The 26174-nt window shown below is 46.5% G+C and overlaps 1 protein-coding gene across 1 annotated transcript; it reads left to right on the top strand.

The window, feature by feature from the left end:
* Positions 1–1401: 1401 nt before the first annotated feature.
* On the top strand, positions 1402–25368 carry Ywhaz (tyrosine 3-monooxygenase/tryptophan 5-monooxygenase activation protein zeta). Its single transcript, XM_038343196.2, has 7 exons — positions 1402–1539; positions 2010–2209; positions 4694–4998; positions 19675–19798; positions 20379–20542; positions 20626–20721; positions 22893–25368. Exons 3-7 carry the CDS (start codon positions 4705–4707, stop codon positions 22950–22952), a joined length of 738 nt encoding a protein of 245 aa, XP_038199124.1. The 5' UTR covers positions 1402–1539; positions 2010–2209; positions 4694–4704; the 3' UTR covers positions 22953–25368.
* Positions 25369–26174: the final 806 nt, after the last annotated feature.

The raw sequence follows: 26174 nt of genomic DNA, 5'->3' as shown, positions 1-26174 counted from the left end.
CCTCTGGACACTGGAGACATCTACCACCTCACGGTTCCCAAATGTAACAGTAACGCTGCCTGGAACAAGGCTAAGAAACACACACATGCCTCTGTGCACACACATTCATTCCTCAGACCCAGATAATGTTTTTATTGCTGATATGTTATTACTGTGGCTATGAAGGCGCAGAAGAGACAATCAAACGGATGAAGACTGGAGTAGAGAAGAAAACAGAACACGTCAGGCTGCTAGTCAAAGTCTCCAGGAGTTCTCCGGAGTTCAAGTCCATAGGTTCTGTTTTGCTACATGCTATGCCTTACTTTTCAAAATACCTTTCACTTGGACTGTCCATGGCAAATCTTGTCCCCTTGCACAGCCTTGTTATGCCTTTACTGAGCAGACATGTTGGTTTGAATTTGTAAAACCTAAAAGCACCTACTGATTAAAACAAGCAAAGAAACCTTGTTAAATGCACGTAGCGAAAGCCTAAACTAGCTACTTCCCAAAGCAAGTCTTCCATCTATGCAGAGAGAAATCTCTTAACTTCCCCTGGGGTGTATAGTCCATATAGATATGCATTACAGACATTAACAGCCACTGCCATTTTACAAAAGATTTAACTTAGTACTTTCTGTCAAATTTTGAGCGCCTACTACAGAACTGGAAGCCTGCAAGCTTTTGAAATATTCGTCATTCTAAGTGAGTCACTCCCTGAAAGAATCCACGTGACAGCCAAAGTCAGTCGACTTCAGGAGCTTGGAGATAAAAACCTGCGTTACTTTGCTCATCTGTTTAACATTGCTATGAATCTAGTGATGTGGAAACTCGGGGGTGGGGGGGCGACACTAAACTGACCTGGTCACAGGCAACTCCTGTTGTCACTTCAGGGGAATTATAATTTGTAGGATAAACTTGTGGATCAGACAATGTATCCAACATACCGAGTTAGGGAAAGAATAGCTTGCCATGGAATCTTCTAGAGAGCTCTGGGCTGGATTTCTGAGGTCCCCCCACAGTAGTGGAGGCCCCCAAGCAGGTACTCAGTAAAGGTATTTTAGCTCAGAGGAGCACATTTAAAAGGGCGCAAGGGCAGATACTTCATTTTGAGAAGGCATCCCCTTCAACTTCCGTCTGCTGGGTGGAGACCTTGCGGGTTCAGGCACCTGCAATTTCCGCCCTTTTCCTTCCCCCTCTTCCGGGCCCCGCGCCCCCGCTCCTCCTCCAGCGAGCGACCCACTCCCACTGCCAGCTGGGGCCCTGGAAACACTCTCCGGAACGTGGCTTCCAGGACCTGAAAGGAACGGGGGGCCAGAGGGTAGCCCGCGGGGAGCAGCTCGCTCGCTGTGTCCTCGCCCCAGGTCAGGCTCGCACCATCACGTCCAACCCGCCAAGCCCAGCCTTTCCCCGCTACTTCCCGAGACCACCATTGTTCCCCGCGGCTGCCACGGTGCGGGACGTCGAGCTCGAGCTCGCCACTGCGAAGGGCAGGGCGGTCTTTTCAGCCTCGTGCTTCCCCCAGCCTTAAAAGGTCTAAGGCCGCTTCCTGCAACTCAGCAGGTAAAGCAAGCGGTGGGCGAGTGAGCCCGGGGAAGGTAGCGGAGGAGCCGCTCGCCCCGTTCCCGGGGACCCTGATCACAATGCCCTGGCCGCAGAGCCGCAGTCCCCCGACCCCGCAGGCATTCCCGCCGCGGAGAGAAGGGCGGCCAGGAGGAGGGAGAGGGTGGGGGAGGGTGGAGAGCTGCGAAGGTCCCGGATGTGCCTGCCAGGAGCGGTGGGGGCGGGGAGAGGCTTCCTTCCGCGGGCCGCAGGGGCGGGCGGGAGGGAGGACGGACGGGCGGGCGGCTCGCTCGCGGGGTGGTGAAAGGCAGGGTCGGGAGCGCGGCTCGGCTCGGGGACGCGCTCCCCTCCGCTCGCCTCGGGCGCGGGCGGGCGGGAGGGCGAGCGAGGCGGGGCGGGCGCGCGCCGGGGAGCGGCGGTTGCGCTGGGGCCGGGGAGCTGTGGGCACCAATCAACGGTTGCCATAGCAGCGTTTGACGTCATCGTGCGTGTGGTGCCCCTGCTGCCGGGGCTAGTGATTGGAGGAAACCCCGTGTCTGCGGAGCCGCTGTAGCCTGTGAGCAGCCAGATCAGGGACAGAGTCTCAGTCTCGTCGCCGCCACCACCGCCACCGCCGCCGCCCAGAGACTGCCGAGCCGGGTCCGTGTGCCGCCACCCACTCCGGACACAGGTGAGGAGCCTCCCGAGCCTGCCTCCGCTCCCTTCCGCCGCTTGCCCGCCGACCCGACACGGGGCTCCCTGGAGGAGGACCCGGGCGGCGGCTCGTCTCCGGGCCCCGGGCAGGCTCCCTCTGCCGCCCCCGGCCGCTTCCTTCTGCCTTGCCGGGGGCTGCTCACCGTCGCCCCATCCTGATCCCCGGGGTGGTGGGGAGGGGTGGCGGAGGAGGCGCCCACGCGTGAGATCCCCCCCTCCCCGGAGGGAGAGCGACCGCAGTCCGCCCCCGCCTGGGGCACCCTGCTTCCGCCCGCGACTGGGACTTGGGGCCGTGGCACAGGTGAGGCTGCCCGCTCGCTCGCCCTTCCGCTCGCACCCACCCGCGGCGGCGCCCCCTCCCCGCCTACCCTTCCCCCACTGCGCGGGCGGGAGCAGCCAGGTAGCGCGCGAGGCTCTCGGGTGGGGCTCGCCCGCCGGTGACCTGGGACTCGGCCACAGTGCCCAGAAAAGGACTCTCCGTCGGGTCTGGGAGCGCGGTGGGGGAGGGGCGCGGGGGACCCGGGATGGGTGGGTGGGAGGCGAGCATCCTCGGGAGAGCCGCGGCCCCGGTGGGGGGCTGCGCCCGTCTGGGTGGGGCAGACCCCGCCCCTCCCCCTCCGGCAGCTGTCGGGGGGCTGCGGCCGGGCAGATCCCGGCGGTGGGGAGGGACCCGGGAAGGGAGCGGGGTGTGTCGGCCGCGGTTCCGCTTGTGCGGGCGCCGCTGGCACCGGGGGGCCCCCGGGGAAGAGCGATCGGCTCTTCTCCCCCACCCCCCTTCCATCCGATGGGGCGGGCGCGCGGACCGCTCCTCCCCTCCCTTTGCTCGGGTGGGGGTTCGCAATCGGAGGAGGTTGGGCTCCTTGACACAGTTCCGCCACGACAAAGAGAGAGCCGGGGACTAGCGCGGAGGCGCCGGGCTGGGCGGAGCCAAGGAGGGGAGGTGGCGGCGGAGGGCGCGGACGCGGGGACCGGCGCTTTCGGTTCGCCCCACCCGCCGGCCGCGGGCAGCCAAGGGTTAAGTGGGTGCGGCGAGAAGTCCCGCAGTCCAGGGGCGAGGCCCGGCAGCACCCGTTTTCCTGTGAGAAACCTAATCCACTTCCCCTTATACGGGGAGCTCAGCTCAGTCGGGGAACGTTTGTCCTGGGCTTACATCATTTTTTTCTATTGGAAGCCGCACTAGCCAGAGACCATGTCTGATGTTAGATTTCCAGACCCCGGGAGAAGTGTGGGTTCCCAAACTTTAGTTAATGCTCTGAAGGTACTGCGTCTCTAATTTACCTTAGCCCAACGCTTGTTTCAGTTGAGGCTACTTCTCATTGATAACCAAAAAAAAGGAGTTGCTTTTTGGAAAGGTGAAGGGAAGGATGTGATAATCGCCACGGTGGGTGTCAGGGACTTCTGCAGACCTTTAGCAGTGCATTCAGCTTGTAACGTTCATTAGAATTTATTTTGTGGGATCACTGATTTGACATCGTTCAAGAAAAAAATGAGCAAAAATAACTGAAATCTAGGTAATTTTAAAACGAGTGAAAGAAGATTAACTGAGAAAACGTAGGAACAGCTAATAAATCGTGACTGCTAGAAATGAAGGGATTCTACCTCTGAGCTGCATTAATGACATTGATCCTCCCACAATGTCTTAAATATTTCTTCATGCTCACTTACAGTAGCAATCGCGATGTGGGAGTTTGCTACATGAGTGCATATAACGAATGCCTTATAAATAAATGGATTTGGTCTTGGGGTTGGTGATCCCTAGTGGTTTTATATTCAAGATACCTTAAGCGGCAGTCAGTCATTTTCTTGATAATTTTTATTCTATGATAGCTGGCAAAATGTTATAAGTGTAGTAAACTGGGGTTGGGGCAAATGCTAAGTGAAATTTAATCACTCCTGATAAGAGCAAAATATCTGAATTACATCACGGTGACATGACTCATAATTCTATAAACTAATGGTCTTTATAGGTATCCTAGGTCCCTGTCTGGTGTACACACACACACACACACACACACACGAATGAGAGAGAGAGAGAGAACCCAAGCTGCTGAAGTGCTGATCATTAGTGGTATCGGGATCAAGTTGAACTTTTCACCAAGGAAAATGGGGGAGGGGGTCTTTTTTGTTGTTTAATTTGCTTTTTAAGGAAACAAGTTTATTGACTACATGGCAGGAACAGCACTGCCCTAGGCTAAGGGTGGTTTTTTGGTGTTTTGTGTTTTTTTTTTTTTTTTTTTGAGCTGCTCATGTGCCCATAGGCTTCGATCTTACCTGAAACTGGGATCTTCTGAATAGCTGCTTTACTAACCCACTGTTAATATGCAGCATATGCTAATTTTGGGGTTGATGAGGGGGGATCTTTCAACATCGCTAGATTTTTGAGATACTTGTATACATTTTTACAACAGGTACGAGTTTCTCTAATAGTGATTTCTGAATACTCCTTTTCTTCCCTTTGCAGACTATCCAGTTATGGATAAGAATGAGCTGGTGCAGAAGGCCAAGCTGGCCGAGCAGGCCGAGCGGTACGATGACATGGCAGCCTGCATGAAGTCTGTGACTGAGCAGGGGGCCGAGCTGTCCAACGAGGAGAGGAATCTTCTCTCTGTCGCCTACAAAAATGTTGTAGGAGCCCGCAGGTCATCTTGGAGGGTCGTCTCGAGTATTGAGCAGAAGACGGAAGGTGCTGAGAAAAAGCAGCAGATGGCCCGGGAGTACAGAGAGAAGATCGAGACGGAGCTGAGGGACATCTGCAATGATGTGCTGGTGAGGAGCCTTTGCTTAGCTTCCTGTAACAAACTCAAGTGTACACACACACACACACACACACACACACACCTTTAGAGATTGCCCATGTGTCGTTTGAAGGATACTGGGCCAGTTGTAGATCCTTTCTGTAAGATCAAACAAACCATTCCACTCATGGTTTTGTTCTGTAATGCAGGTGCTAATAGTCATACATGTATGTGTATGGTGAGCACAGGAATTACATCCTCGTTGTGTGTAAGGAGTGTGGTAGACTCACAGACGAGCTGTGCAGAAAGCCGGTTTCCAGGTGCCCGCCTGCCTTTATGTTACAAGCCATTGACAAACAATGCAAGGCAGTTTTATGTCTAAGTGTTTGGACCTACTGTGTTGAAAAACTGCTCGAGCTAAGAGAATTAAACATTGCATTTGTGTATATTTCCTATTTTAAAGTAATGTTCTTCTTTCTTTGATTCAGAAAATTGAGATAATCTAATAGAAGACCAACCAATTAAATTTCTGGGGCAGGACCCATTTTCTGACCCAGGATAAGGTTTAGCCTTAAACCTCACTCAGACCTGCTGTCTGAGTCTCCTAAATGCTTAACAGCTGGCAGGTAGGATTCCTTTAAGATCGTCTTCTTGACAGAAAAGCGTGATTCCTAAATTGTACTTTTTAAAAATTATTGAATCCATTTTAAGATTAAAAAAACAAAACAAACTGTGACACCAGGCAGTGGTGGTGCTTTAACCCCGTAGTTGGGATACAGGCAGGTGGATCTCAGTGAGTTCCAGGACAGCCAGGACTGTTTCACAGAGCAACCCTGCCTTAAAACACCAAAAGAAAAAGAAACAAAAGGCTGTGAAATCACAGTCTTAAGTGGCTTTTTCTTTGGGTCCATTTTTATTTGTTTAGGGGATTTCATAACAGCTACTTTTCCAAAGTTGTAAAGTGCAATATTGAAGGCAAACAGTTTATGTATATTAAAATTAGGAAATTAAGAGCGTTTAAAATCTGGAAAATCATCTATTTCATAATAAAAACTGTTGGGTTTGTTTCTGCTTTCTTTGCAAATTTATATATCACTGGGTTTATTATTAAGTCCTTGTGGGTTTTATGGGGGTTTTTTCCTCCCAACTACTGGTTTCTACTTCGGTTTCAAAGGGTATATTTAACAGATGTAATTTCTCCTAAAGAAAAAAGTATTTTAGGGATAAAAGGGACCTGCTACGTTTATGTTCTGTGAGCTTGTTTTCGACTCCAGGTAGGTGTTTAAATATTTTTCTCAGCCGGAAGTAGGGAAGTTCTGGAATTCTCGAGTCTTTTCCTAAGGAAAGACTAGCAGCTTCAACTGTGTCCTCTGGGGCGGGGCAGGGCAGGTATCTGTAAATGCCTCCTCAGGGCTGTGCCTCCGTGTGTGCCTCCTTCAGGAGTGTGCGCGCTTTCACAAGGCCTAAATGAAGTTTTACCTTGAGAGCTTAATTGTAAGGGCTCAGAGAATTATAAACAAGCTTTTACTTCTAGTAAACTTCAGCTCTGGTTGTAACACATGCTCAAATATTGTTTAACAGTTTCTGGGGAGAAGACAGAAGGCCAGCAGTGCTGCTGGTGTTTCACGGTTGTTTGTGTTTCAGTTGGAGAAGGCTCAGGAAATACCTCCAATAAAAGTGGACTTGTTAGAGCGATGCCTTCTTAGAAATTATTTTCATATAATTCCTTCCTCCTTTCTAGTAAAATAGAGTAACATATAGCTGATACTTGTCTCAGGAAAAATAAGTACACCATTGTGCTTTATGAGTCATGGGTGTGGTTCCTCTGTGAGAAAGGTGAGCCACTAATCTTGCTGATTCCTGCTACTGGCTGGTGGGTAGCGTCAGTGCTGAGCACAGCGTAAGTGCTCTGCTCATCACCTGCCTCGTGTTAGCTGAGGCCCGATCTGACCGTGTGCACTGTCAGGCGCTTAATGTGAACCCGTAGAAGGTAGACCCACAGGAGGGGGTGTGTTACCACATACAGAATTAGTCGTCAGTGTCTCTGTCAAACATGGGTTTTTTTTTTCCTCACATGGGATGTACTCCAACCTTTTCTTTCTTGTACTATTAAGTGGAATCTGCATGCAGTATTGAATCTGATGTATTCCTTCCTTTTTAGATACTTAGCCCTAATTCTTCGTGAGAGGACCCCAACACTAGAGATAATTAAACTAGAGCCCCAACTAGGGTAGTTTATGTAAGTCATGATAAAATGAATTGCTATATACTAGAAAGTATCATTCAGACTTTAGAATATATTGTGATATGGAAAAACCTAAGTTTTTTTTTTTTTTTTAATTTGAACTACAATTTAACAGTGTGGGACCTTGAGTCCTTCTAAGAAAACTGAATTAAATTCATAGGAATAGTGGGACTGTTTTTATCTCCAGCTCAGAATTAATATTAATTAGTGGAGGAGCAAGATAAGAAAACCAGGTAGTTTCATGTCAGTGTGTGTCTTGGACTTTAAAACTTGCTATGTAGTCTTGGTTTTTAGCTGAAAATCTCTAGGTGACTCCTGTTGAAATTAAGGACTCAAGAATTTTTACATTGGTTGGAACCCATCTTTACTGCTTTCTAGATAGTATTTATACGACTTTATTTGTGGCTTGGTGTTTTAACGTTCGGAAGAGCTAAGGTGATGGTGTAGGTGCTTCCCAGGAAGAAGTAGTGGAGTAATCAGGAAGCGCCTTCCTAGGGGATTGAGTCACTGTTTTCTTCTGAAAGGATAGCGTTCAGTGAGGGGTTTTACATAGATCGGAGTCTGGGATAAAGAGAAAATGGGGGTGAAGGAAAGAGTGGGCAGGTGGTTGCTGGTCTGAACATCCAGTGACTTGACCAGAGCAGCACGTTACCTACCTATTCCTTCTTCATAAGCAGCACTAAGAGGTTAGGGTTGTCTGTGAAACAGGCAGCGTGGACGTGTGCAGAGGACGGGTGGGGAAGCGAATTCAGGTGAGAGTCAGAATGCAGAACAGCCCTAGAAGCCACAGTCCGAGGAAGAAGGTTGACTTCGAAACAGTGAGCCAACCCTTAGAAAACATTCTCTTTCTTCCTCGCTTATGCGTTTGAATTGAGGTTGGAAATAAGCTGTGTTAGGGTTGTACGAACTTACAGAGGCTTTTTGATTTTTTTTCCTTAAGCATGGTTGGTTTATCATTGCCGTACATGATCAGCGTGTCTGTTGGAAGTGGCACCGCAGCTGCTTCCTAACTGGTAGCTGATAGTCCAAGTGTGTGGTCATAGTTGGCTTTAACTGCTTTCAAGTAAAGCAGACAGGTGTCCAGTTGCCTAGTTTTCAAATGGTATCCAAGCCTTTGCTTTTCCTGCATAGCTCAGTTCAGAAATAATTTTCTTACAAATTCCTTAGTTGTCCATGAACATCTTGCCATGCTTGTCTTTTACTGGGAACTTATTACTTAGTAATCATGGCAAGTATGATGTTGTGACTGACAGGGATTTAGCAGTAAGAACTGGGTTTGTTCTTGGTAAGCTTGTGATTGCTTTTAGAAACCAAGGGGCAGTGGAGTAGTTGGTAAGCCTGGCTCATCTGACACTTTATCTAAGTTTGGGGCATTGATGTTTGTGATGAAAACCATATAACCAATTAAGTAATGCCAAATTAGTGACAGATGAAGTGAAGAACTTCTCATTTTGTACAAACAAAACCCCTTTCAATAATTTCTCCCAGAGAAGGAACTAGGAAGAGAAGTGGGCACTGATCAGATCTTGAAAGATCTATTATGATGTTGTGTAGGATTGAGGATGTCAGAGGTTGTGGAAAACCTCTGACGAAAGAGAGGGGGGAGGGAGGGAGAGAGGGAGAGAATGACAAATGACACAGCTTTGCCTGTGGGAAGTAGGCAAAAATGTGGCAAGAGTTGTCTTATAAAGAAAGAAATTTAGGCCGGGCGGTGGTGGCGCACGCCTTTAATCCCAGCACTCGGGAGGCAGAGGCAGACGGATTGCTGAGTTCGAGGCCAGCCTGGTCTACAAGAGCTAGTTCCAGGACAGGCTCCAAAGCCACAGAGAAACCAAAAAAAAGAAAGAAATTTAGGACTTGGGGAGGCAGACTGAGCAGCCCAGGCTCCATAGTGAAATCCTATCTCAAGAACACCCCCTCCCCAACAAAGGGAAATGTAAAGAAACTGTTGCTTTTCTCATTGCAACTTTGGGGAAGGAAAGGAGGGTTATTGGGGCTCAACCACTTAAGGGTGTGGTCCATTATGGTGGAAGGAAAGGAGGGTTATTGGGGCTCAACCATTTAAGGGTGTGGTCCATTATGTAGGCAAGCACTCAAAATCACCCCTCTCGTGGGATGGCAGTGCTGCCCACATTGATGTAGGTCTTCCCTGTTGAGTTTAAACCTGAAAACAGTTTCACAGGAATGTCTAGAGGTGTGTCCACCATCACTAAAGCAACTCAGGGAGGAAGGAAAGGTTTTATTTGAAGACTTTCGCTGGAGGCAGAAGCTGATGCAGAGACTGTAGGGGGTGCTGATCACTGACTTGCTCAGCCTCCTGTCTTAAAGAATGGTGTTCTCGACCTTCCACCTGTAGCCCCTCATGTTTCATGTTGCAGTGACCTCCACCCATTTTGTTACTACTTCAGAACTAATTTTGCTACCACTATGAATCATAATGTAAATATTTGTGTTTTCCAGTGGTCTTAAGCTACTGTTGTGAAGGGGTCCTTTGCCGGAGGGGTCACGGCCCACAGACTGAGAACCACTGCTTATAGACCCTAGGATCACCAGCCCTGGATACCACCACCCAGAATGGGCTGGACCCTCCCCTTCAACCACTAATTAAGAAAATGCACTCCAGCTGGGTCTTAAAGTGGCATTTAGCTTATGAGAAGTTTTCATAAAACTAGTTGGGACAGTTGGTCCCTTGTCAGCTTGAGACACAGTCATTGTTGAGCTTTAGCCTCCCTTTATGATCATGTGAATAGCAACATTGCATCATAAACATTACAAGTTTTTAAAGTCCCACATCTCTAAAATTCAGTCTTTTAAAATCTAAAGTCTTTGTAAAATTCCAGAATCTGTAAAAGTTAAGTCTTTTAACTGTGGGTTCCTGCAAAATCAAAAAATAAATTGAATTTCTTTTAAGAAAGAAGGGCAAGAGCACAGTCAGTCTAACCAAAACCAACCCTGACGTATAAACAAGGCAGTGCCTAATACCTAGGATTCACTCACTGTCTCTGGGCTCCCCGAGGTGGCTCCGCCCTCTGGTGCACACACAGCTTGTCTTCTAGGCAAGCTGCTCCGCTCCTGCTGCTGTCCTTTTCTCCGTGGTGCTGGCATCTCCAGAGCACTGGGGGCTGCTACAGTTGGGCTGCACTTGCACTTCTCCTGGGCTCCTCACACTCTCTGCCTCAGCTGCTCTACGTGACCCCTTAAACTGCTGCTGAGGCTGCCCCTTCGCCAATGGCTTCTCATTGTGCCAAGCCTCAGCTGCTCTCCGTAGTTCTTTCAAAGTCACTACCACCTAGGTGACCCCTTAACTGCGAGGTTTGGCGGCCAACTGGTCCTGCCTCGACTGCCTCTGGAGCACAGCTTCCGAGTGACCTGGTTATTCCACCCCAGTGATGCTGCTGGTCTCTTGTTACCACAGCTGACTCTTCATCTCCAGCAGACCTGAACCACAGAATCTTAATTTACAATAGCAACATACAGTGCCCCCAGCATTCTTTTTTTTTTTTTTTTTTTTTTTTGCTTTTTCGAGACAGGGTTTCCCTGTAGTTTCTAGAGCCTGTCCTGGAACTAGCTCTTGTAGACCAGGCTGGCCTCGAACTCAGAGATCCGCCTGCCTCTGCCTCCCGAGTGCTGGGATTAAAGGCGTGCGCCACCACCGCCTGGCACCCCCAGCATTCTTGATGTAACGCTGGAGCCTCACAAGCCAGGCCTCCACCATCTACATCTCTCAACAGTTTTCTTCCCAGCTCCCACCTCACCCAGCTTTGAATACTCAGTAGCTTTTCGCTTTAGGAGTTCCAAAGTCCTTCCGCAATTCTCCCCAAAACAACCCGGTCAGGTCTGTCACAGAAATATCCTTGCCCCGGTATCAGTTTCTGCCCTAGTTAAAGTTACTATTGCTATGATGAAACACCATGACCAGAAGAACTTACAGAGGGAAGGGTGCTTGGCTTACACTCCCACATTGAAGGAAGTCCACCCAGGAACCATGGCAGGAACTTGGTGCAGGAGCTGATGCAGAGACCATGGAGGGGAGCTGCTTACTGGCCTGCTCCCATGGCTTGCTCAGCCGGCTTTCTTAACAGAACCAATCACCAGCCCAGGGATAGCACCACCCACAATAAACTGGACCCTCCCCCATCAATCACTAATTAGAAAAATGCCCTACAAGCTTGCCTACAGCCCAGCCTTAACAAAGACATTTTCTTAGTTGAGGGTCCCTCAGATGATCTGATAACATTTTTATTTTCTTCTGCTTTTTAATAATAATTTATATACTTACGTTACTTATGCAGAACTGGGTTTGACTGCTTGGGGCATCTTTAACCTATGAAAAAGACAGGATTTTTTCGTCATGAACATAGTACATACGCTAATCTTTTGAGTGGTTAGCACATAGAGAGCATAGTCTAGAATATAGCTAGGTCTTTGTGTTATTGATAGTACTGAATATCATACATTTTTGTTCTAGAAAAGAGATGATTTGGGGCATATTTATGCTGAAATGTCTGGTATCTAGAGTCAAAGTTAAAGGTGTTCTAATGTCAAATTATAGTAAGCTTCTTGTTTCTCTAGGATGCTTGGGATCCTACTGTGTCTTCCATCTTCGTCCCTGTAGCCTTCTGTACTATGAAAGTTTCAAGTTAAGGGTAAACAGAGCTCATGTTTGCAGGGAGGGGTCTTAGGACAGCTGTCTCTGCTCAAGGCCAGGCTCCTAGTCCTGCTGCTGCTAGTCCTCCGCTGCTGGTTTGCTCCTGCCTCACTGAATGATGTTGCTAAAAGTGTAAATTTGCTGAGTTGTCAGAATTGTATTACATTTTCAATCTCAGTTTGTGCGTGTATTGCAGTAATCCTTTAGGGAGTCAGGACAACTGAATAGTTTGTTCTCCCTTCTTAAAGTCACATGATCAGGCTTGGCCTCCAGCGCTTAGAGCCGGCTCACTGACCCTCACATCAGATTGCTTTTTCAGCCAAGGCCTGGCTGTCTCTGGTTGGCCTCGGAGTCTGCAGCTGCTGCTTAAAAGCTTGTGTGCACTGTACCCCATCTTTGTCTGAGCTTAATGGACAAAAACAAAATAGAGCTTTTTTTAAAAAAGATTTTTATTTTATGTGTATGGGTGTTTTTCCAATCTACCTCTGTACTCTATGTGTGTCTGATCAAAGAGTCAAGAAGAGAGTGTTGGACCCCTGGGACTGGAGTTACGTACTCCAGTTGTGAGTTGCCATGTGGGTGCTGGGATTGGAAGCCAGGTCCCCTTGGCCACTGACAAGACCCATTTTACTGCTATGGCTCGTCATTGACTTGAACGTGAGACTTTCATTGTCTGTTCTCAATACTGTTAAGTACATTTCTTACCATAATCTTTTTTTTTTTTTGGTTTTTTCGAGACAGGGTTTCTCTGTGGCTTTGGAGCCTGTCCTGGAACTAGCTCTTGTAGACCAGGCTGGTCTCGAACTCACAGAGATCCGCCTGCCTCTGCCTCCCGAGTGCTGGGATTAAAGGCGTGCGCCACCACCGCCCGGCTTCTTACCATAATCTTTATAAAGCTTTTCCTTCTGCACATGTGTTCGTCTTTGCCCATAAAGCCTTGTTAGCTTCAGTTGTCACTGCTCCTGAGGCCAGGATTGAAGTTCTCAGCTGCATGGCCTGGGAGCTTCTGATTCCCTACCATCAACACCCACAGACACCGGAGATAGACTTTGGGAAAGTGGTCAAAAACCTTTGGGGTCCAGGAGGAGGGAAAGGTTGATTAGCTCCTCAGGCTTAACTTTCCAGGCTGTTCCAAGTAACACTGCTTTTGTGAGAAAGACCTTCAGCTGGGAAATGGCTCGGTGGTTAAGAGCCATTGGCTGCTCTCACCATGTTCCTTTGGGTATTTTACTATTGCCCTCATGATGGCTCAGAGCTGTCTGTAATTCCAGTCCCAGGGATTCTGAAACCTTTTTCTAGCCACTACTGGCATCAAGTATACACATGGGGCGCAGGCAGAACATCTATATTCAAAAAAGTAAATTAAAAATACTAATAAACTTGGATGCTGAGTTTACAGCGACATGTGGGCCACATGTCACCCAGAGGCTCAGATTGAGGCTCTCTGGAATTGTTCATGCGACGGTAGAATTGACAGTTGAGATGAGCAACGTGGTTGTGTTTAAGCTTGTTGTATTTATCAGAACCGTGCTTCTTGTAGGAATGGTGTTTCCTCCAGCTGTCCGTAGTTCTCACCTGAGGGGGTCACCACCAGAGCTGGTTCTTTTTTTTTTTTTTTTTTTTTTTTTTTTTGGTTTTTCGAGACAGGGTTTCTCTGTGGCTTTGGAGCCTGTCCTGGAACTAGCTCTTGTAGACCAGGCTGGTCTCGAACTCACAGAGATCCGCCTGCCTCTGCCTCCCGAGTGCTGGGATTAAAGGCGTGCGCCACCATCGCCCGGCCAGAGCTGGTTCTTGAACCTAGCAGCAGGATAATGATCTGCGATTCTGCTTTAATTTCTGTGATTCTGTATACATTTCTGTGGTAAGGACTGACTAAATTGGGACAGGTTATGCAGATTTAACTGACCTACAGTTAATATTTATTGACCCATTGTATAAACCCTGCGTCCTGGAAGAAGACTTGGCTTGTCTGGACAAAGTGGAGAATCTGAGTAAGGCGGCTCCAGCTGTGAAGGAGCTGGTAGGGAGCCAGAGTGTGTGTGTGGGGGGGGGGGGTGTAGCGTGCACAGAGCCCTAGGTTCATCCTCAGCACAACCTAATTGATATGGTAGTGCCGTGTGGGATATTTGTGCACTGCGTGAAAATGCATTGCTGTGTTTGGTATAAAAAATGCTAAACAGCCAATAGCTAGGCAGGAGGTAGAGGCTGGCTTCTTGGAGAGAGAGAACTGGGAACCAGCCCTAGGCCAAGCTGTCGTAGTGGGTCTCTGTGTCACTATCTGAGCTGGCTGGCGGGATAGGGACTCAGCAGTGGTGTGTGCCCGTAATCCTAGCACTCGTCTTAGGGCTGGAAGCTGAAGAACACCTTTCACTGCATGGCTCGTTCGCGGATGGAGAGACAGTCTCAAGGAAACATAAATAAATAAAATCCTATGTTAGGTGCTATTCCTATAATTCCAGTACCCCAAGCAGGAAGATAACCAATTTGGGGTCAGTTTGGGCTGTATGTGATTCAGATCTTGGTTTGGAAGTAAAGCTGTAGGAGATATGTGAGACAAACACTTGTGCTGGAAGGAAGCCTGTCGCTGCCCTGCTGCGTCGGCATGGAGACCACATGGCATGCCTGTGGTCCAGTGCGCCAAGTTGCTGAAGTGTGGAGCTGCCCCCACTTCATTGCTTACTCAGGGGCAATAGTTCCTGAACCCATTCCCTCAGCGCCCCCCCCCCCCATTAAAAAACATAAAATGTATTCTGTTAAGCCTTAAATGAGATAACTTGGTTATTAAGTTTTTGATAGGAATTAGTTTTATGGTATTTTAGGGTAACCTTTTACCTTTTCTCAACCCAGGGGATTACTTTATCAAATCTGTTGGCTTAAATAAGTTTGCTGTGTGCTTATTGTCCGAAAGTGCATTGGAGTTCGTGGTCAAAACCTTTGGTTTCTATTCCTGCACATCAGGCTTTTAAAGGCAGGCAACTGCTTGAGACCCTCCTCATACAGCACTTGGAGTTTACTGTGGGAAGCCAGATACTGCATCGGTGGATGTAGAGAGTATCATCCAAGCAGCTGTAAGGTCCATTAAAAGCAGCTCCTGGCATCAACTATGCCACTAACATTTTTGTGCTCTTCACTAAATTGGTTAGGTTGAAGCTATTGAGGTTACAGTTCAGAGGGGAGTTGAAGCCACCTTTGCCACAAGGGGGAGTAGGAGACTAAATTCAAAAACAGTGACCTGTTAAAATGAATTTATGGCTTAGCTTTTTATTTCAAATTTTAAGAGAGCTAGAAATAATGGAAGTCCTGTAGGTCTGCAGACTAAGACTAGAGACGTGGGCTGTGCTGTGCTTGGAAATCAGACTGTCTGTTCGGAGGATATTTTAGTAAAGTTAGTTTAGCTACATTTAAGTTTTAGTTTATTAGCTTTGGGAATTTTTTTTTGGTGTGTGTTTTGTTATATATAAGATTAAAGTCTTGTGTAGCCCACACTGGCCTTGAAATCCTGGTCCTCCTGTCTCTTAAGTGTTGGTACTTCCGCATCCGGTTTTTGTTTTTGAAATAAGGTATAATTCATAGCAAAATGAAGGCTGGCCTCAAACTTGGGGCAGTCTCCTCCCCAGTTCTAGGGTTTAGGAACGAGCACCAACCCTAGCTTAGGGCTTGTTCTCGTTAATGGCATTTTAGGTGGAGTACCATTGTGGTCATTAACTTTCACATGGCCAGTTGGTGAAATACTCTCAGGACAAAGTGAGAACGTCTCTCCCAAATCTCCTATTTACAAACCCGCCATTTCTGTTGATATTGAAATAATGAGCTCAGTGAGGAAATGAACCAGAGTGTAAAGCAGTATTGGAAGGGAAGCGCAAAGCACACTGCTAAGCCATCTTCTAGACCCCTCACTCCGTTCAGGGGTTTCTCTTTTAAAGGAAAGCTTCTGATCGCCTTTGTGTGAGGCGCACACTGCCACGGGACATAGGGCTTGGAATTACGCCGCCAGCCTTGCCACAAAGGTCTTTGGCCAGTGAGCCATCTTAACGCCTTTTTTTCTTTAAAGTGTGAGTGTTTTGCTCAATTGTATGTCTGTGCACTACATGCATACCTGGTATCCTTGAGGCCATCCCAAGAAACTGGAGTTAGAAATGGTTGTGAGCCACCGTATGGGAGCTTTGGTTCTCTGGAAGAACAGCCACTTAGAGGGTGAGCCACCTTACTGGGCCACCTCTCCAGCCCTTTATATTTTTTTATAATGATCTTTAACCAGGAATCTAACAATTGTCCACAAACTATTCTATACATCTTATTTATATTTAACATATTGAACCATCATACTTACTAGATTGTTCTAGAATTCTATTCAGGGTCATGTTTTATATACTTCATTTACTGTCCTTAAATTGAACCAATTTTTCAATCTGTCTTTGGTGTGTTGGCAACCCCCCCTTGTTTTGCAGGTTGTTTCTGGATTTGGTTTGCATTTGTAGCTCGTTTGGAACAGGAGTTGGTATTGCAGTCAGACTTAGAAGTCACGTGCTGATGTCCGGTTGCTGTGCTAACACTTTGATCTGTTTGTAAATTTTAAGAGTGTCCGATGCTGGGCTGGAGAGATGGCTTAGCGGTTAAAAGCATTGCCTGCTCTTCCAAAGGTCCTGAGTTCAATTTCCAGCAACCTCATGATGGCTCACAACCATCTGTAATGAGGTCTGGTGCCCTCTTCTGGCCCACAGGCATACACACAGAATATTGTATATGTAATTGATAAATAAATATTAAATAAATATTTTTAAAAATGTCCAGTGCTTTTGGTTTGGGTTTTGGATTTTTTAATGGTAAACTTTGTGATTACTGTTGTTAAAAGTTGTATGTTCTAAGTGTTTTTGCTTTAAGAAGGGGGTGTGCTCTTGAATTTCAAGGAAATGTGAGGGCTAGGAATAGACTGAGAACATTTGGTGTATTAGAGACACTTTCTTGGGATCAAATGAGAAAGACTTGACATTAATATTGTAATCAACAAGAAGATTGGGTGGGGCGCGGACTTGTGTCATAATTGTGACTTAGTGATAGTTAAAGCCAAACCTGGTTCACCTGCCCTGACAAGCTTTCCTGCCTTGTACTGTCCACCTCTGGCTTTTGCTGCTTTTCTTGGTCTAGAAAGTAATTTTCCTAGTATCGTACAAGTGGGGTAGCTCCATTGCTGCTGCTTGTGAAAATGTTCGTTTGTGCTTACTCTGACACCCAACCCTTTGTCATCTTAATTGAGCATGTGGGTTTCCAGAGACATGGAATTTTCTCCTGGGAAAACATCCATTAATCATCTGGCAGTGTCAGCCTAAGTTTCTGTTAATTGTTTAAAAGTTAATGGTGAGCTTAGTTTATTTTTATAATTATTTGAGAAATAAGTCTTTACGATGCTAAGGTAATAAAAATTTCTCCACTCAAGGTTGTTCTCAAGTTCTCATTTTTATTTAAATTAAGCTTCTGAAATTACACATTGTAATTCAGTCAAAATATAATATTGAGTGTCTTAGATGCAGACAGCATGGTAGGTTTGTTGTTGAGTTTAGAGCCCATTGCTGTAACTGAGGTGGAGGCAAAATCGCTCGAGTCCGTGAGTTCCAGTCCCAGTGTGGATGGTGTCAAGGTTCTAGCTTAGAAAAAAGTATGTGAGAAGTTAAATGATAATTGTACCTGCTCTGAGATACCGTGAAAACCCCAGCCTGCTGTTTTCTGTATCTTCTAGTTTATTTTAGGCTTGAGTCTTGGTGTATGTGTCATGTTCTATAGTGTAACGTTGTTTGATCCCTTGTTGTTGCCAAGGAGAATATATTTTCTTGGTCTCCTTAAAGTAAGACTTCTAGAAGTAGACACTGTAGGTAAAATGTAAGCACATATAAAATAAACCTGAGGAAGAATGTGGTGTTAGTATTGAAGTGTCTTAGCACAGGTAATAGTTTCCTGCCCTGAGGTGGGGTGGACGGAAATGTAGTTGCTGGATCTTTAAGATGAGCTCCTGCTCCTTGAAGGGAGCGGGTCTTGAAAGAGACATGTGCAGCGCTTGTTAGTCAATGTTTGCTGGTGTGGTCCGGTGTTGTCATGACAGTGTAGGCAGCCATTGTTGCCCGCCTCTGTGGGTGGGGGTGTTTTGTCTGTATACGTTTGTGCACCTTGCACACTCCTGGTGTCCTTGAAGGGCAGACAAGGAAGGGTGCCAAATCCCTTGAAACTCAAGTTACAGATAACTAAGCCACCATGTGGGTGCTGGGAACTACACCAGCTTTTGCTGTCTAAGAAAATCCCGCTTACCAGACAGCAGAGCAAGGAGGGAACATCCCAGGGCCATGGTATATATGCTTTACTGCACTCACAGGCTTGAATTAACAAAGATTGTATCATCCTTAGAGATAGAAAAGCCCTGGTATTGGCAGCATTTTCTGTGAGGAGGAGTAAGAAATGCAGGCGTCTGTCCGCGTGCGCAGACTCCAGGCCCCATTGCCTGCTGCTGTCCTTTGTGAATCGTAGGTGTCTCTCAGATGTTTGGGACCGTGGTTATGTCTGGAAAAGACAGGTGCGACTTGTGCATCAGGCTAGCTGCTTTTGTCCGTAGGACCCTCCTTTTACTTCTGAGAACTTCAGACGGTGAGCTGTGGTTATTCAGATGGGTGTTTGGTAGACACTGACAGTTAATGCAGTGAGTCAGCCCATCACTTCAAGGAAGACGCTGTTGTTGGGGTGATAAATGAGAACCGGGAAAACTAATCTTGTGTTCCAACAATTCCTTAATGAGTGCAGAGCGGTTTGGAGACATAAATGTGAATTGCAGATACTCAGTCTTCACTATAGTATATGTCCCTGTGCCTTCGCAGTTACGCCATCCGCCTTCGAAGTCAGGTCTCATCCCTCGAATTGATTGCTCATTGTATGCGAGCAAAATTTAGGAGATTGCATTGTATTTCACAGAAGTTCCTCTGTGTGTGTGTGTGTGTGTGCGCGCGCGCGCACGCACGCACTTTCAAAAAACCAAACAGCCTGCTTTGCTGCTTTTAAACATCCCTTTATTTTTGGTTCTTATCCTTGCCCGCTCCCTTCAGTAGATGTCATTGGTTTTGGTCAGTTTGGTAGTTGCTTTAGTTGCTTGCCTCTTGTATTAACCTCATGTTAACGGTGTTAACAGGGTTTAGATTTGAAAAAGACTATGTTGGCTTTTCATCTCAAAACCCCAAGTTATCCTTTTGAGTTCTGGAGGAGGACTCACTGCCCACCTAGCCTTGTCCACTAGTCTGCTTAAGGAGACTGTCCTCATAGGGAATTTGCTGGTCTGTTTGGGTGATGACGGGAATGTGTAGCCCAGGCTACCTCGGTCAGACCACCAGCCTGGGTGCTTTCTATTTCTATTTAACGAGGCTGCCCTGTTGAAGGTGTTCTGTTAATTCCCAGTTCCTCAGTGCCTGTCTTGTTATATGGCTGTAGTCTAGATTTGGTCATGCCAAGTACAGTGTGGTACTGAACTTTGGCTCCTAGTTGCGTTGGTGTATCTTGGAATTGCATTCTCCTTTTCAGTGGACAAAGCACGCTGTTGAGAGAGGAAACACGTCATGGTAGTCTAGAACTGAGGCGGTCTCGGTTTGTGGTTCTGGTGCCTTGTGGCAATCCTCCTGTGGTGGTGGGGGGGGGGGCGCTGGCAGGGTTATTAGAAAAATGAAGATTTTGTTTTGAAATCTTTATCTTAATCTATAGTGTTTGATTAAGAAATATTCTTTGCTTTGTAAATGTCAATCTTCTTACTATTTCTGGTTTTGTTTTGTCTTTTTCTCCTTCTGAAGTCTCTTTTGGAAAAGTTCTTGATCCCCAATGCTTCACAAGCAGAAAGCAAAGTCTTCTATTTGAAGATGAAGGGCGACTACTACCGTTACCTGGCTGAGGTGGCTGCTGGCGATGACAAGAAAGGTAAGTGGCTTTGTGGACCCTGCCTTGGGAAAGTCCACCTTCTCCCTTTTGACGGCCTAGAGCCCTTCGGTAGTGTTGTGTAGAGCTCATTCCTTCTGCTCTAGCTTCTGCCTACGTTGGTAAACACCAGAGTGACATGAGGAATCAGAATTCCCAGAGCAGAATGAGGAAATCCTGGAAGTGCAACATAATGAGAGTCCATCATCCCTCAGTATTAGTACTTAATGGGTGTGCGGGTGTTTGCTTGATGTGTGTCCAGTGCTGTTGGAGGTCAGAGCAGTGCAGTCCCATTCCCTGGGGCTGGAGTTAGAGTTGGGAGCTGTCATGAAGGTATTGGGATTGAGCCCAGGTCCACTGGATTCTACCTCACCCATACTCTAAGTTGCTTTTATCTCAACAACAGTAGCCGGTGACTAGTATGATCCAGGGTACCATTTTGATTTGTTGTTTTAAATTAAATATTTGCTTAAGGTTGTTAGATTTCATCTTTCAGGGGGCATGCACGATGTTAAATGAAAAGTTTGGCTAAGATGAAGCTGGAGCCCGGGTGTTGAGTGCATTTTACTGTTTGATTTCCCAGGAATTGTGGACCAGTCACAGCAAGCGTATCAAGAAGCGTTTGAAATCAGCAAAAAGGAAATGCAGCCAACACACCCTATCAGACTGGGTCTGGCCCTTAACTTCTCTGTCTTCTATTATGAGATCCTGAACTCCCCAGAGAAAGCCTGCTCACTTGCAAAAACAGTATGTAGTTCACCTGTTATATGGAAGGAGATAGCGCTGTCTTCATGGCTTGGTTACTGAAGTGTGCTTTGTTGCAATTGCAGGCTTTCGATGAAGCCATTGCTGAACTTGATACATTAAGTGAAGAGTCCTACAAAGACAGCACGCTAATCATGCAGTTACTGAGAGACAACTTGACAGTGAGTACTGATGGCACTCGGTGCTGTGTGTAGCAGAGATTCTGTGCTCAGAGATACTTACAGCCTTTAAATTACTAAACACACTGTCCCTACACCACATGAAGAAGAAAACTACCTTACTGAAGACACATCACTGGTATTTTGAGTATGTGGTTTGGATTTGTATTCTCATAAGTTGTTTACATTTCAAGCTTTGAGTATTTTCTTTTTCATACCAGAGTTGTGTGCTTAATCAACACAACTAAAACTGGAGCCAGGGTTCTTGGGGTAGAGAAATAAGGATTGTTGTAGTGTGAAGCAGCGGGGCTGCGTCCTGCCACCCGGCCGCCGGCTAACTTTATACCCGAAATAATTACACGGAAACTGTATTTTTTTAAAACACTGTCTGGCCCATAGTTTTAGCCTCTTATTGGTTAATTTTTACATCTTTCTTTAACCCATATTTAGTAATCTGGGTAGCACCACGAGGTGTGGCTTACCAGGAGAGATCTTAACCTGTGTCCATCTCGGAGAGGAGCAGCATGGAGACTCACTATGGCGAATGCCTGAAGCGTCTCCCCAACTCTACTTTCTTGTTCCCACAATTCTGTTCTGTCTACTCCACCTACCTAATTTTCTGTCTCTTAAAGGGCCAAGGCAGTTTTCTTTATTAATTAACCAATAAAAAAAACATAGACAGATAACTCTCCTCCATCAGATTGTAAGTTGCAGGCTAGCCTGGACTACATAATGACCACCTGCTTGGGCTACAAAGCAAGATTTTGTCTCAAAAACAAAAGTAAACGTGAGGCTATTTGTGTTGAAGTTGGTTTTCTTCGTTCGTGTGTTTGTGTGGCTGACTGGTTTACACAGCAGGAGCTGGGAAGCTTAGGTTCTATACCCTTGCTTCCCGAGCTCTTCCTGGGGAAGGTTGGAAGGACTGCGTCCTGTGTGGAAGGTCTGAAGATGAACCCGGTGCCATTATCTTACCCCAAACAAAAACTAACAATTCTTAATACAAACTGAGAATTTATTTCTGTGGTTTTTATTATTTAAATTGGGATTCAAATAAAGGCTGTGCCTTACAGTTGACTTCTTGGGTTCTCTCTTCAGATAGTATTACCTTTGAAGTTTCGAGGCTTAGGGGTGTGAGTCAGAGAAAGGGTAGAAATGGGTGTGTATAGCCTAGTGTATAGTCTAGAGACGTGTCCTGCCTTCTGTGCGTCTCACTTCCTGCTCCAGTCTGCTGCCAGATGGCTAAACTTAGTAAATGCAGTTGGGGTTGTCTACAAAATTAAAGACATAAATAAAGAAATAAGGGCTAGTGTAACATTGAGGACTTGCTCTGTGTGCTGGAGGTGGAATTTAGGACCTTGTGCATTCTGGGAAAATGATTTACCACTGAGCTGTACCCCTAGCCCAAATGAAAGAAAATATGTGAAATAATGAATCATTTGATTCATTCACTAATTTTTAATAAAATAAGAATGTTGGAAGATGGAGATGGCGCTCCTTGGAGAGTGTGTGACCCTGAATTTAATCCTCAGTACTGTTAAAAAAGAAATTTTCTTTTCCTTGCCAAGCATCAGTGGGAGGCCGAGGCAGGAGAAACACAAATGCTAGGCCAGTCTGAGCAGCGTGTAAGACTGTCAGGTTTTTGTACTCTGAAGTGGGGAGGTGGTATTGAAAGTCGACCTTATGTCTAGTTGTGGGGAGCTCCTGACCTAACACTTGGGTCCATTGAAGCTGCTATGAGTCCAGCAGCGTCCACCGCCGCTGCGAGAAGCGCACTTCATCCTGAGGCATCTCACCCGTCTCCCATCACAGCCTTTCCGGAAACACTGAAAACCATTGACTTTGTTGGTTTTTTTGTTTTTGTTTTTTTTTAAATTTAGTAATTGGGGATTTACATTTGTTTTTCTCTTTTTGAGATTGTGTGGCGAGGGGACACTTGTGGGTAGGTGCTTCACTCTAGATTGTTGAGATTGGCAAGACTGTGGTTTAGGGACTGAGACTGAGATCTCTTCTCTTGGCGAATAGCCGCTAGACAGGCGCTGTGGGTCCAGCTGTAGAGCCTGGCCACAAGCCAGGACCGAGGTACGTGTGCAGGAAAGGTTTTTTTGTTTGCTTGTGTGGTTTTCTTTCTCTTTTGATCTGAAGAATGCTGAAACCCTCTTTCCCTCTCTTACCAGTTGTGGACATCGGACACCCAAGGAGACGAAGCAGAAGCAGGAGAAGGAGGGGAAAATTAACCGGCCTTCCACCCTTTGTCTGCCTCGTTCTGAAATTTACACAGTAGACCGTTTGTCATCCATGCTGTCCCACAAATAGTTTTTTGTTTACGATTTACGACAGGTTTATGTTACTTCTATTTGAATTTCTATATTTCCCATGTGGTTTTTATGTTTTAATATTAGGGGAGTAGAGCCAGTTAGCTTTAGGGAGTTACTCGTTTTCATCCTGAGGTGGCCAATGTGGGGATGTGGAATTTTTACACGAGTTATACGTGTTTGGCATAGTACTTTTGGTACATTGTGGCTTCAGAAGGGCCAGTGTTAAAACTGCTTCCATGTCTAAGCAAAGAAAACTGCCTACATACTGGTTTGTACTGGTGGGGAATAAAAGGGATAATGGGTTCCAGTCATGAGTGTAGTTGTTGTGGGTACTTTAAGGTTTGGAGCCCTTGTGAGGCTGTGGTACAAACAAACATCCCTTGGATACACCTTGGAATCGTGTGTCTCTGCGCGCACTCTGACCACAGCTCCAGAAGTGGCTCTCAGGCAGAGGTGTGACCCAGCTTACTCTGATAAGGGCAGAAACGGTTCACATTCCATTATTTGTAAAGTTACCTGCTGTTTGCTTCCATTTTCGCTACCCATTTCCTCTGTATTTAAATGTTTTAGGCAATCTAGGAACAAAGGTAACAGTGAAGCTGTGGTAATGAATTGCTCGTGTTGGCTGCTCCGTGCTAAGAAGCACAGCGGTAGACAGATCCCATGTATTTAACTTTTTTTTAGTTTTTTGTTTTGTTTTTTGCTTTTGTGATTTTTTTCTTTTTTTGATACTTGCCTAACATGCATGTGCTGTAAAGATAGCTAGCAGGGAAGACTCGATGACGGCCAGCTTTGTTCCATGTCTGAGATTCTCATGAACAATCCAAGCATAATTGTTAAGAACACATGTATTAAAGTTCATGTAAGTGGAATAAAAGTTTTATGAATGGATTTTTCAACTACTTTTCTCTACAGCTTTTCATGTAAATTAGTCTTGGTTTTGAGACTTCTCTAAAGGAAATTGTCTCCTTGTTCCCTCTTGGCAGCTAATGGGCTTTAACCAATTTTGAATGCAAAATTTATCAACAACCACAGAAACGCTACTGTAACTTCCTTTCTTGACCATGTTCCCGTACTCTTTCCCCCTTCTTACTCCCTTTCAAAATTGAAGTGGACCTTTTATTTTTCTGGGTGCGGGGTGGGAGGGGAGATTGATTGGCAAAGGTAATGTGTTCCATTTGAAACTTTGGTCTACAGCGTTTTCTAATTTAAGAAGCCACAATGCTCTTGGCCCATTGTGACACTGGGCAGCATTAACTGTTAAGTTCTGTGCTTCCAAATCGCTGTTGGTTTTTAAGAATTTCTTGATGCTCTTGCAGCTGCCTCTGGTGTCCAGCCCTTCATTTCTACTGTCAGGTGCACAGGATCACTTCTGTTGGCTGTCTTGGCACCCACCATTCCGACTTGTTGGCCGTGTATTTGGGGAAAGGCCGCATGATCTCTCTGGCTCCACTCAGTGTCTAAGATACCCCGCTTCCTCTGCTTGCATCCACAGCCTCCCCTCATCCTCTTTCCCACAGCCCAGCTCTCCTTGGTTGAGCTTGTGTTTATCTCCCTGGAAACCCCACCCTGAATGGTCTGTCCCGGCTCCCATGAAGCCCTCCCTCCTCCTCTCCTCCAGTAACGATGGGGCTAAGTCACACCCAAAGCTCACACCTACCGAGTATTTCCTCACTACTTTACAGAAAACACCAAACAAAAATGCCATTTTAAAAGAGGTGTATTTTTTTTTTCTTTTAGAATGTAAGCTCCTCGAGCAGGGACAATGTTTTCTGTATGTTCTGTTGTGCCTAGTACACTGTAAATGCTCAATAAATATTGATGATGGGAGGCAGTGAGTCTGTGATGAGGGTGAGAAAAGCCCCGCACTGTTCCGTGGCTTATTTCATCATGATCTGATGACATTCGGTCAAATTATCCCAAATATACTGCATTCGAATGAAAGTGCAGTGGGGGTGGGGGCGTGTTCCCAAGAGAAATAAACCACATGCATTGTGGTCCCGGGATGCATCTTCAGCCACAACCCATTGACTTTGAGTTTGCCTCCGCTCCCAGGCCAGGGAGAACTAAGCTGTGGACAGCAGGATGTCCTCTCATTCCAGCAAATTACAAATGATCCCTGACCTGTCACATTTGCCTATTGGCTCTTCATATGCACTAGACATTGCTCAACTAGTTTGATTCTGAAATTGTGATACTTAACCTGCTACTAGTTATTGATGTTTTTTATGAATAGTGCCCAATAGATGAAGAAAGATTTGCAACCTCAAATTTTCCACCCCTTGGAATTTGAATAATAAATTTGTTTTTAACTTATTTCCCTAATTGTCCCAAATCAAGGCTTCATGTCTGTTTTGTTAATGTAACATAAAGCCAGGAAATTGTTGAACCGGGCAGTGTTTTAGTGTTTTGTGTGTGTGTGGTGCCGGGATTACACCTTTGGAAAAACAAGTTGTACTATTTGAAGGGGAGCAGCAGGTCTGGGCTGTGGCAAAAGGAAGTTTGACCTCTGGCCTTTGCAGTTGGCAGCTCTTCCTTCCTCGTGCTGCCGAGAAGGGGAGCTAAGGGGAGACTAGGCCAAGTTCTAGTCTAACCAAGTAGTGAAAGCTTGTCATCTCAGCCCTCCAGCTGGACAGTGCAAGTCAGTGATTGGGAAACGGCGCGGGCTTAGAAGGCTGACCCAAGGACTCAGCGGCAGGAATGTCCCGCGAGTGTGTGGGATAGGTTGGTACCTTAGCCAGGGACCCACACTTGGGTGTGGGAAGTGTGGTTTTGCACAGGTGCAGGCTGGTCTGGAGAGCAGGGCTGCCACCTCCCCTGACCTTTGCACTGGGAAGTGACTCAGAATGGTGTAGCAGGAACTGTTGAGGGCTGGAGAACCCAGCTGTTGGGAAGGCTGTTCCTGTGGGTCCCGCACCGCCTGACCCAGTGTACTGAAGCAGCTAGTACAGCTAGCTAGAAGCTGTGTGGTACAGAACTGAGTATGTTCACACCTCACCCTCGGTGATAGCAGAGACAAATGCTTTACAGTCGAGTCAGGTTCAGAACATTTCTAGAAATCCCAGCTTGAGTACCCTAGTCGTTTGTCTTGTCAGTGTCCCCATCAGGTACTCCAGCTGGCGTTGGTGGGGACCAGCTGTT

This window comes from Arvicola amphibius, chromosome 9, assembly GCF_903992535.2.
Source record: "Arvicola amphibius chromosome 9, mArvAmp1.2, whole genome shotgun sequence".
Lineage (NCBI taxonomy): Eukaryota > Metazoa > Chordata > Mammalia > Rodentia > Cricetidae > Arvicola > Arvicola amphibius.
This window is presented reverse-complemented; position numbering and strand designations above follow the sequence as displayed.